Source organism: Myxocyprinus asiaticus, chromosome 38 (genome assembly GCF_019703515.2).
Source record: "Myxocyprinus asiaticus isolate MX2 ecotype Aquarium Trade chromosome 38, UBuf_Myxa_2, whole genome shotgun sequence".
NCBI lineage: Eukaryota > Metazoa > Chordata > Actinopteri > Cypriniformes > Catostomidae > Myxocyprinus > Myxocyprinus asiaticus.
This window is the reverse complement of record NC_059381.1, coordinates 10899315-10912460: the sequence shown is the minus strand read 5'-3', so window position 1 is coordinate 10912460 and position 13146 is coordinate 10899315. Positions and strand designations below refer to the sequence as shown.

Here is a 13146-nt window from a genome sequence, read left to right as displayed (position 1 = left end):
ACAATATGATCAGCGCAACTTCATACAACCTTATCAGTTTCAGCTATTAGGCGGCAATAACAGTAGTGTGCATCTTTATGTTGAAATGAGGTTTCTTTATTCAGTGTAAAATGGTGCACATTATCAAGCAATGTTTACGCCATGTTAACTTGTGCTTCACATTCACATTATTATGTTAACTTGTGCTTCACGTTCACAATATGATGGTTTTGTCACATTATGACATTGTATGAAATCTGAACGGCTTTTTCCCATCGATACGCTGCTCCCAAATATTATACGACATTAAAAAATCAATCAGTAATTGAATGAACAACAAACTGCCAGAATTAATAAAGCCCTACTGAGTTTGTTTGTTATTAGTGCAAATATATTTTTTCAAAGTATTTTGCTAATATAATCGATTATGTTCTTGCCTGGCAACATGTGAGTCCCCACTGCACCTTTTTCAGCTCAGACAAAATATTTAAACACCTCCTCCCCCCATCGAGTTAAGGTCTGAATCGCCTAAACTCTTGGTGTTTAAAACATATGTCTGTTAAAAAAAAATTCTAGAAAATTTTTTAGAAAAAATTGTTAAAAGGTTTCTAAAGTCCTAACTAATGCACTAAACCAATTGGAACACGGATCTGTCCTGACGTCCTCTAAAATAACCATAGTATCACCATGGTATTTTGTAGTAAAATTGTAACCACAAAATTAAACATGGTTACTATATTAACACTATATTACTGTAGTAACACAATTGATAATGCCATCAAATCTATGTTTTCTGCCAAAAAATCATGGTTAATACAATATTACTATTGTAAAACTACCTTTATATGATTTTTTATTTATAAAATATGGGCTAGTCTATCTGCAAATTAAAAGAAAGAACAGGTTTAGCTACTTAACAGTTTTTGGAAGTCACAATTTTTTGAAAATTCGGTCTAATGATGCTCTCTCATAACTTCTCTGCATATGTATAAAATACTCACAAATGTTAAATATTTCTGATGAAATGTGAATGAATAAATGCAAACAAATAACTCTCCAATGCGCGGACATCTTCGTGAATGCTGAATGATGCAGTAACGTCTTTATCATGCGTCTCCATTGCAACATTTACCCAGAAAATAAATGTTGTGGTGTTTGTTGTTTTTTTATGGCAGTTGGCAAAACAAGCTTAACTTGCCCTTACCACCTCCAACTTAATGGTCGTTACGTTAGGAGAAAGAGCACTAAGGCTCTGGCCTGTTGAAATTCTATAGCTGTAGTGCCCCTTAGCAGGTTAGAGCTGCTAATGACCCATTCACGTGGTGATCGCAGTGGTAGAAAGCATACTGAATGGATACCCACTGTAATTAAGGGAAACTGCACCAGTTTTTAGTGTTTTCTTTTTCTTCTTTTACTTTTTTGGGACTTATGATAATGCAGTAATACACTGAGAGAATAATTAATGTACTGTACAGTATGTCTTTATAAAAACAGAGAGCGTCCCCTTGAAATCCAGACACAAGTGGTCAAAAGAGATGCATATTTTGACCAGGCGTAAACGCTGATGTATCTTGATTGTCCACTTGAAATTGGGTTGGCAAAACGCATCTTAATACCAGGTGTAAACAGGGCCTATGTGAGAGTGAGCAGCCCATATACACCATAACAGTGTCCACACATTTCCGTATTTTTTTAATTAGGTATGTCATAAAATTCTTCTAAAAAGATTTCTGCTGAAGGCCTTGAATCAAACCAACCAGTACCAGTATTTCAAGATGAAAATATAGCTGCAAGTCAATTATCGGCACTATGAGCAGCAAAAGAAGCTTTCTGACATGTTTTTGGTTAGAGTCCGATGAACAGTGTATGAGGAGTTAGAAAAAGTAAACTTTCAATCATAAAAAAAACAGATATATTTAAAAATTAACAAAAAATAGCTAGTTCTTAGAATTTTTGTCCAGTATGTGGCACTGTTCTGAAACTACTCAGGTAGAATCTGGGCATGATGTTTATCATGCAGGAAAGCGTTCAAGAGTTATAAGCCAAAATAGCCATTTTTCTGTCTCCTGACCAGTAGGGGGCAGCGTGCCAAAACGCTGCAGGTAACCTCAGGGCCTAAACAAGTTTCGTCCCAATCCCTCAAAACATTGCGGAGATACAGCCTCAAGTTCAATTTTGCATGTTCTTTGTCGAATTCGTTGAAGCACCATTCGAAAACGGTATGGTTTATCAAAATTCTGTGAATAACTTTTTGTCATGAGTGCCTCTAGATGATGCAGGCCAATTTTCGTGCAAATCGGACAAACAGTCTAGGAGGAGTTCGAAAAAGTAGGTTTTCAAAACATTTAAATATGGCGGACAGGAAGTTTGCTCGATCATGACATAATTGGTATCATTGTTCTTGGCATGAACCATAAAATCTATTAAGACCAGTCTCATGACAGTAGGCAAAAGGAGTCAATAGCTATTAGCATTTTTAGAAATAGCATTATAATTTTTGACCACAAGGTGGTGCTGTCCAGAAACTTTTTGAGTCCCTTCAGAGCATGGAGCCAAAGACACATACTGAGTTTCGTAATGATACACCAAGTTGTTAGTAAAATACAGCATTTTATGAGTAAAAAAATGGCCGACATCCAAAATGGCCGACATAGGAATTTTTCATATCGTTGGACTCGCTATACCCCACTGAATCTAATGAGACCAATTTGATGATTTTATGACAAGCTGTTCAGAAGTTATAAGCAAAAAATTGCTTTTTTCATATCTCGTGACCACTAGGTGGCACTGTTCTGAAACTGAGCAGGCACCCTCGAGTCATGGTGCCTATGACAAATAATACGTTTGGTATGAATATGCTAAATCGTTACGAAGATATGCACTCATGTTCATTTTGGCGTGCTCTTCATTGAATTTGTTGAAGCGCCATTCGAAAACAGTATAGTTTATCAAAATTCTGTGAATAACTTTTTGTCGTGAGTGCCTCTAGATGATGCAGGCCAATTTTCGTGCAAATCGGACAAACGGCCTAGGACGAATTCGAAAAAGTAGGTTTTTCAGAAAATTCGAAATGGCGGAACAATTTTCATGATTGACATCAAAGGGTGCAATCGAATCGTCGTGAGCCAAGGAATCAGTGGAAAAAAGAATTTAGTTTCTAGGACTCACGGACTCACAAAGGTTATTAACATAAACGTGAGTGCAAATTTGAGCAGTTGGTGGCGCTAGAGGGTTTGAGGTAGAGACGCCAAATTTGCAGTGTTAACAGATCAGACTGTCCTCTATTCGTGTGCCAAATTTCATAACTTTCCTGCAAGCGGTTCTATGGGCAGCCATAGACTCAAAAGTGGAAGAAGAAGAAGAAGAAGAAGAAGAAAACTAACGAAAACTATAGGGGTCTTTCGCCCCTTTGGGGCTTGACCCCTAATAACAACATTGCAACATTTGATTTGAAGAAAATAAAGAATAAAAGACTAGCAAATCAGTTTCTCTTTAAAGATTTTGAATGGGGACTTCCGGAGCCCTACTGTTGTGATGAATGATCTCTGAATGAATGATCTAGACCAGTGGTTCCTCACCCTGTTCCTGGAGGCCCCCAACACTGCACATTTTGTATATCTCCCTTATATGACACACCCAATTCAGGTCATGGAGTCTCTACTAACGAGCTAATGAGTTGAATCAGGTGTGTTTGATTAGGGAGATATCATAAATGTGTAGTGTTGGTGGGTCTCCAAGAACAGGGTTGGGACCACTGATCTAGACCTTTGTTCTAACATTACAGGTATGTGAATGTTCTCAGACACCGGAGTGGCTCAAGTCCTAGTTTAAGCATTCAAATGTTTTACTTTGACATTACTTTCGTGCAACACGCATGCATGCAACATGTGACATGACGTAACTTGTGGCTAATTCTGGATCTAATTTAGTGTCTGCACTGTAGTGTCTGAACACACCTCCCACGCGATGCAGACATCAACATCTGGGATAGTGTTTTGGGTTTACCCTAAAATGAAAATTCTGCTATTTTTTATTCATTGTTATGTCACAAGTTTCTATGGAACAAAACATTTACATTTTTGAAGAATATCCTTTTTCATATACAGAAAGTAAATGAGTACAGTATCATAAATTGGGCAGTACGACTCCACAAGTCTTCTGAAGCCATGCAATAGCTTTGTGTGGTGAACAGACTGAAAAAAAAAAAAAGAAAAAAAAAACGTATTATATTCACTGATAATCTGTAGTTTTGGAGCTTGACAGGCCCAGAGAAACAACGTGAGTGAGTAAATGATGGCAAAATGTTCTTTTTTTGGGTGAACTGTTCCTCCAAAAGCAGAAAAAGCTTCAAATTAATTTGTGACCAGATGCTCTTTTATAACTATGTTGGCTTCTCGTATTTGGACAGTTAAGCTAAGAAATATATATATATATATTGTGTGTATATATATATATATATATATATATATATATATATATATATTTTTTTTTTTTTTTTTTTTTTTGGTGTCTCATCTTTTGTACAAATGCATTAATGGCCTTTGTGTGTTTTTACCTTCTGGTTTTTACTCATGTGAATTTTTATGGTTGCAATGGGTTATTTATTTCACCTTCTTATGTAAAGGTTTACTGTTTTCCATCAGTCTTGTCAATCCTCCTGCTTTTAAACTTTGACTTGAGCTGTCTGTGGCTCATAAATGGCTAGCCCATCAGGGCTTTGCTTTTATGCATTAGGTCGAGTCTCCTGAGCACTTTGCCTTCATTCTAAGAAGCATCCCATCTCAAATGAGTCTCCTTCCCACACCACAAAGAATTATAGAAGTGATATGATAGAGAAGCAGTCTTTACTACCAGGGGCCAAGCAACCAGTTCTTTTGCCTTCAAATTATCTTCCATCTCATTGTCTCTGCCACATATTTTCCACTCTCTTTTGGTCTTGCTCTCTCTTGCACTCCCTCAACAAATGCTCCATCCACTTCTGTATTGGAAAAGAGCTTGCACATTTGGCCACAGATGTTTGTCTCTGGAGAGAAGCATTCCGATGGGCAGACAACGTGTGAGTGATCAGGGGGGTCTTTGCTGGAGGGCACAGGCAATGATGAATGGGGCTTCACTTGGGTTGCAGTTGTGGCTTTTGATGCATGTCTTGGAAAACAATATGGCTGCTGAAAAGCCACAGAGAAGTTATCATCAAATGCTGTAATTACTTACAGATCTTATAATCCTAAACAATCCTCATTGCAAAAGGTCTTTGATATTTGATAATTTATTACTTTTTACGTCAGTATTTTATCTCATAGAGGTGCCGACAGGGTTGTGCGGCAGTTGAAACAGTGGAATGTAAAACAGTCTATTTACTTTCAATTAATTTACTTTTAGACTATTAAAATGATCAAGATTTTCTGAAAATTTCAGTGGTGCTGCTTGTGCATAAGTTGTCGCCACAGTGTTGTGGGTTAGGGCTGGGTAAAAAAAAAGCAGATTTTTCAGATTAATTACATTGTAATTACATTACATTTCAATGATCCCAACATCGATTTTTAAAATCACAATATCGATCTTTTACTCTACTCCAAGGGTGCTCATTACGTTCATCCCGGCTAGTCGAAAGCAAGACAACTCAACCCGTTATCCACTCTGTAGCACGTCCATGTTGAAGACATGACGTGTCCTAGTGGAATGTTCTTTTTGGCGCAGTATGCTCTCCCAAACATGGCCATAGGAGTAGCTGTGATCCTATGGAAAATGCTTGAATAAGCCAGACACAGCCCTTGCCATGAGTATTCAGACAGTACGCTTTCTGTGACCCCAGGCTCAATCTCCCATGTCATAACTGCACAGCTTTGAACGGGCACCATAGTGCCCTCAGGATATGGCAGTAGTTTATGAGCACACACGTTTCGAGTAAGCTTTCAGGCGTCTGGTTTGTTTTTTGTGTTGTCATTTCTGAGTTGTCTTAAATTGAGGGAAAATGCATGAGTCATTTTGTTGAAATGAACTAGGTTAAGAGCTGTTTGACCTGAACCCTACCTGAAGGCGAGGAACATGTTCTTTCCTTGGTTTCTTTACCCGGTTTTCTTTGATCTCTCTCTGTCTCCTCTCTTTCCATTTCTGTTTTAGCATTTTCTGATAAATTATACCATTTTGCTAGGATGCTTCACAACCAGATTTCTCCAACCACCTTTCAAGATTGTAATATAAATGAGTGTAATGTCCTCGCAGAGCCAAGTTGCTTTCTTTTATTCAAATGTAATTTAGGATGACAGTGTTTTCCACATCTGGACTGAAGTCATCTTCACTTTGATGTGAATGTGATGTAATTTCCTCAGTATTTATGGACCTTTTTGTTGGTTTTTACCTGAAAATCTCTTCTTGTGTTTTTCAGACGTTCAGCCAGCAGAGTCTAATTGTTGATATATTTTTGTAAGGGCAGGAAGTAAGCCAAATGTAAATATAAGTAATATTTTACACAGGTTAATATTGTTGGCTTGCTGTTAGCTAATGGTTCAGATACAATCACCCTGTTGAACAAAAACAGATTAAAACAGATTTTTTGATGTTTTGCTGATCTTAGCTGGTCTCCTAGCCTGGTCTGTTTGCTAGTTTTAGAGGGGTTTAAGAAACTTAGGGCACAAACTATACCAGCTGGGCACCAGCTTGGGCAGGCTGGAAAACCATCCTAAACAAAGACCAGCAAACACACTTAGGCTAGTCTAAGGTTTTTTTTTTTTTTTCAGCAGGAAATTGTGGAATTTAGGCTATGTCACCAGATAGGTGCCTACCTATCTGCTTTCAAGCGTGAAACAGTGTGACCAACAGAGCTTGACTAATACCCATAAATAATGTGACAACCACTAAGGAAACGACAGCATGTTGCACTTAAGCTTGCTGTCCATCTTGAACTGTTTTACTGGAGCAGAAAGTGTATAAAAATTTTGGTAACACTTTGCAATAAGGTTCCATTAATTAACATTAGTTAATGTATTAGGTATCATGAACTAACAATGAACAATATATTTTTCACAGCATTTATTCATCTTTGTTAATGCTAGTAAATAAAAATATAATTGTTCATTGTTTGTTCATGTTAGTTCATAGTGCATTAACTAATGTTAACATAACTTTTGATTTAAAAAAAAAATATTACTATATGTTGAAATCAGCATTAACCAGGATTAATAAATGTTGTAAAAGTATTGTTCATTGTTAGTTCATGTTAGCTAATGTTAACAAAATGGAACCTTATTTTAAAGTGTTACCAAATGTTTCATTAAGAAATTGTAGAAATGTAATAAACAAGAAACCAAAAAAATCTGTTGCATGTTCGGAACGTGTTTACTTTGGCATGTGTTTACCATGAAACTAAGGGAGAGTAAGGGAAGAGGGGGAAGTGTAATCCTGTTGGAGAGATTACATGTTCCTGGAAAAAGGCTTGCGGTGCTGGAGCACTCCTTGTTACACAGTTTGTAAATCAGCTGTGTTTCATGTGCATGTTTAACCTGCCGACTGTCTTTTCTCCTTGTTAACAGTGTCAACATAGGCAGCTGTAACCACCTAATGTCAGTGTCATCTGGCTCGACAATTACTGTCGGTCCCTCTCTTTCACTAGAGATATTTTGTTCAGCATGGCATACTCTAATACTATTTTTCCTGTATTGATTAAAGGTCTGCAATATCCTGATAACTGTTTTGCGGCAAGTACTACATTTCTGAATGGTAGGCAAGAGCAGGCAGTATTCCTAAGAGTGTAGTGTTGGGAAGTCTGTGCAGTTTTTTCTTGACTCATTAAAAGTCAATACATTTTTAACTCAAAGACATTTCATGCAAAATTATATTATAAACAACTGTATTAAATAATAACATTGTAGCATACTACTGTTTGGAACGTTTATTTTTGTGCACTGTCCATTTAAACAGTTAAGTCAGTCTGAAGTAGGTGTGCATGTTTGATTCTTGGTCTGCTGAGTTTGACTAAATGAAGCCTGCACTCCAAGCCAAATCTTTCTCAGGCTTAAAGCCTGTGGTGATGCATCAGTTCTCACACAAACACACGCAGCTACATGACATGGTGCAGTGATGGTCATGCCGTCAGTGGTGAGGGCTGTAACCTCCCCAATCCTCTCTCCAATCCATCAGCCAGAAAACGTGTGTTTGAAACCTGTGAGCTTTGCCTGCAAAGTCACTCTCTCCATGTTTGATTAATGCCGTATTCTTTATTTGTCTTATTTTGCTCAATGTTGCACACTAAAACACAAGCCTGCCGCCTGGAATCATGTACACACATACTCACAGGTATGGCTGCAGAATTATTAATAACTTGTGTATATAATTAGAATTACAGCTGCCACACATAACCAATTGTGAAAGCGTAAATTATGTAATTGTGTCATTCTATCAAGGTCTATTCACGTTAGGTCAAAATTTTCAACAAAACATTTGTCGTAATTGTGCAGCACACAAGCACACAAACACATACATAAACTTGATCTAATGCACACATACAGTACACACAACATAACTGTGCCCTCTGTAAAATCAGACCCTTAGCCCCTACAGGAAATGAGCATGTTAAAGAGAACACAATGGTGGGTAGTATAGAGTATGACTGCAGTATTTAAGACCAGCTGATGTGATCTGACCCTCTAAATGTTTAATGACAGGACTGAACAGGTCTGTTTTGCTGTACAGTGAACTGATTTCCTGAGTGACTGCTCTCCCACAGCCTCACCAGAGACCTCAACAGAACAAGTGATTAATACAGTAAAAAATGCTTAACGTATAGGAGCACCTAGACAACAGAGCCTTTTGTTTACGGGCTCAGCTTTCATCTGTACCTGCTGTTTTATCCAAAACAGATGTTTCTGGGATCCATTATGCAATCTAGGTTGCACTGTAAAAAGTGGTTACATGCAATTGTTACCTTAAGAATCTTTAACTGATCTAAATCTTAAAGGCTTAATTTCAGTCAGGTTGATTCAGTCATATAAAATAAACTTTTTTACTTGTAGGCTACAGTGCGGTCACACTAGACATTGTTTTAGACCCTGCAATTAATACGGGTAACAGGATATGATGTCACACTCTAGGGCTTCTGTTTATAATAAATGATTAGATTAGATCTTCTTTTGGTTAAACAGCCTTTTGCTAGGCAAATTTTCAGGTCAAAGTTCACCAACGTACAGTACACAGCAAAAGACGAAACTTCAGCACATCATTGGGTTTCCACTCTCCTGTGTTCACATGCAATTGAATGGAAATTAATTAAACACAAAGTCTATTGTGACCACACCTTAATGGGATGGTTCACCTAAAAATAAAAATTCTCTCATTTATTCACCCTCATGTTGTTCCAAACCCATATGACTTTCTTCCTTGAAACACAAAAGGAGATGTTAGCTAGAATGTTAGCATCAGTCACCATTCACTGTCATTGCAACTTTATTTCATACAGTGGAACTAACTTTGTATTTTTTCATATTTTTAATCACTTGGCAGAAGAAACAGATGTTCTTGCTCATCTGTGGCCAGTGGCAAATCACAGCAACGCATCAGTAATTCAGGAAAGCCAAAGTTGTCCAATACTGCGAGTTGGCCAGTACTCCACCCTCTCTATACCGTTACGCAAGGTGTTTGGATACAGGTACGCATACTCACTATCTACTAACAGGATAATCCCATGCAAAACATATTTTTAACTCCCTTATTATTTGTAGAAATTTTTGTACCACTGTGGAAGCATAACTAAGCAGGCATCAAACATTAAATCACATCTCCTCATGATAATTCACATAACTCAGAATATATTGATACTATGAACACAAAAAAAAATCTCCGTTTCAGGTTTGGTGACGAGTTCAGTTTGCTGTTGCATCTGCGCAGCTCCCAGCCTGATGACCGCAGTGTGCTAACCTTCCTCTGCCCAGATGGACACATTCTACTGCAGATCCGCATCAGTGCCTACACATTCACATTCATCAGCACCCAACAACGGCACTACGAGTAAATGTCCACTCTGTTCTGTGCTGTTTTAACTGCAGATGTGCAGAATAAAGTGCTGTAAATGAGCTACAGCAAATAAATTCATAGTCACTAATAGAAAACTTTCCTGTAAATGATCAACAGCAGATAAATTCATAGAGTCACTATTAGAAAACTTTCCCCAAGCCCACATTTTTTTAGCAGTTTTTTTTTTTTTTTTTTAGTCCACTACAGTTAAGGAAGCAATTAATGTCAGAATAAACAAAATAAATAGCAAGAGGACTTGGAAATGAGAAAAGACAGCATATATTTGGTGATTTTGATTATTTTGATATTGATAATTTGCCATCTTGTCAAGAAAAAGATCTTTCAAAAGAGATCATATTATGTAAACAAAGTCTGTATATTATATTTTTGTCTTGTACATATGATCTCTCTGATTTAGTTAACTTGCCGTCCTGTTACATTATGGCAAAACCATCCTCCACTCATTTTTCATGTCATGAGAATATTAGTTTTGGCTTAGCCTAATTCTTAAACATAAGCACAGACCCCACTGTGCTGTTTTACTGGATTGAACAGCTCTTCGTTATATTCAATCTAACATTGTGTGACTAAAGCCAAGCCTTACTGTTGAAACTTACAAATGAGGCATGGTATGTAACTCATGGCCTTTCAAAACTAATATTTGGACCTGTCACCTAATTACCCACCTGCAGGACGAAATAAATGGAACTTTTACGCTGACATTTTACCTGTTTGTGATTTCCATTCATCATCAGGGTGACATTACTCTGTCATAATGTTTTTACCGTGGTCTCGTGGGTTTCTGTTTAGTTTAAGCTTGCATACCAAAAAAATATTCATTTGTCATTACATAGACGGGAAGTGTCTCTGAATGTTTTGCCAGGGAATCGTATGGGTTCTGGTTTCCATGTGTTCTCCTGACTCGGAGTGCACCTTTGATGCTTTATCGTGCATTTTTTCAAGCTCAGAAAACAAAATTAATCACATTTAAAAAAAAAAAATTTTTATCATGTGTTGTCCAGATTTATTTTCATTTGAAATAATTTAATAATAATTTAATAAATTTGTTTCTTTTCAATTTATCTTAGTTTCATTTGTTTTTTTCACACTCTTTTAATTTTAGTTGTTGGCTGGCTAATGTTATCGCTATCTAGTGGCATTTTCATGTTTAATGAATACTGGTTGTAAAGGTTCTACATTTTATAATATACTATTTATCAAAAACTGAACAAAACTACATTTGTGGTCATTTTTATTTTATGTAAGTTCCATTTGTCGTGAAACTGTATTTTAGTTACGTTTAAGTTTTTTCAATCATTTTTGTTTATTTCAGTTAATTAAAATATTTCCATTTATGTCGTTTTTTGTTTTAGTTTTCGCTAATGATATAACACTGGTGCTGTCTCTCCCAGGTTCCCTGTTGGTGTACTATCCGACGGGGGTTGGCATCGTGTCGCGGTAAGTGTCTCCACAGGCCGGTTGGCATTGTATGTGGATTGCTTCATGGTTGAGAGCGTGGACTGGGCCTACATGGATGGTCTGGGAATCTCCACCGATGGCTTGGTGATGGTGGGAGGAATCGTTGAGGGATTTGAGACCCCTTTTGAGGTGAGAATGCAAATGTACTTTTGTTTTATATGATCCAAACATACAAGGATCTAGCACCTATCCACCGCCTATGGAATGAGAACAGTCTATAATTCATTCTCTCACCAGCTCTCAACAAATGACACGTAAATACATCTCCAGAACAGTCCCCATTGGTATTTAAAACCAAAGTAAAGTTTATGGAGGATGAGGGTCTCTTAGCGTATTGGAGTTACTATACCCAAGCCTAACATATGCGTTTATACTCATCCACGATGCCAGATGGATTATACATTGTGTTGCTGTCAAGCTGATAGAGATTTTATATTGTTTTGCATATTAGTCTGTTACAACAATATCCAAATCACAGAGATAAATACTTGACCAAGAGTATGTTTTATTGGTTTTAAAAAATAGAAGTTCTGCAGCTGCATTTAGCTGTAGTGTATATGTGTCCATAGATTATAGATTGTCGCATGCAAGAACAAGAGACCCACCTCAAAGTGGGAGGGAAATGGCACTTGAGGGTATTATTTTGGCCTTTGAATTTGATTTAAAAGTTAAATTCCTTGTTCTTGCTGAAGGACAGATATTTTAATGGTGGTAGAAGTAAGGTTTAGACAGCTGCAGAAAAGTGAAATGTCCTTTTTTAGTTGTGTTAGACGAGGAAATTTAATACAGCGTGAAGTCTAGGCTGAATCTCAGAGGATGACATCATAGAGTCCCAGGATCCAATTTACATACACTGCACTCAGTCTTGAGGTGGCATTGTGAAGGTTTGCTTTAAAAACAACACTTTTTCTTACATATCTGTCTGGAATACTTGATTCTGATTGGACAATTGCAGCATTTTCCTGATGTATTTTGCATTATGTAATGGTTGCTTAATGACTTACTAATGAAAGTTGTTAATAATACTGGTCAGTGTTTGTTTAGTACATATAACGCAGTAAGAAGACTTAGAACTGTAAAATATCACTTTGTATGTGTGTCTGTGCATTAACTTTATAAGGGATAGTTTGCCAATAATAAAGCCTTGTTTTTTTCTTTCGTGGAATACAAAAGGGGATGTTAGGCAGAATATTAGTCTCAGTCACCATTCACTTTCATTGTGTGTAAAAAAAGATGCAATAAAAGTGAATGGTGACTGAGACTAACATTCTGCCTAACATCTCTTTTTGTGTTCCACAGAAGAAAGAAAGTCATATGGGTTTGGAACAATGTAAGGTTGAGTACATGATGACAGAATTTTTATTTTTGAGTGAACTATCCCTTTAATGGCTTTGATACTGGTGTCAGGTTCCCAACACTCACCTGCCCTCCTCATTACCCTCCTGATTTCCTTCCCATTATACACTATATTGCCAAAAGTATTCGCTCACCCATCCAAATAATTGAATTCAGGTGTTCCAATCACTTCTATGGCCACAGGTGTATAAAATGAAGCACCTAGGCATGCAGACTGCTTCTACAAACATTTGTGAAGGAATGGGCCGCTCTCAGGAGCTCAGTGAATTCCAGCGTGGTACTGTGATAGGATGCCACCTGTGCAACAAGTCCAGTCGTGAAATTTCC

At 37.2% G+C, this 13146-nt stretch overlaps 1 protein-coding gene across 1 annotated transcript in view; it reads left to right on the top strand.

Moving 5' to 3' along the window:
* Positions 1–11511: 11511 nt before the first annotated feature.
* The window catches only part of LOC127428597 (collagen alpha-1(I) chain-like), a 64279-nt gene continuing 62644 nt past the window's right edge, over positions 11512–13146 (top strand). Inside the window, exon 1 of the mRNA XM_051677033.1 lies at positions 11512–11592. Coding sequence (XP_051532993.1) covers positions 11515–11592 — 78 coding nt within the window. The 5' untranslated portion in view covers positions 11512–11514. The remainder of the gene's footprint in view (positions 11593–13146) is intronic.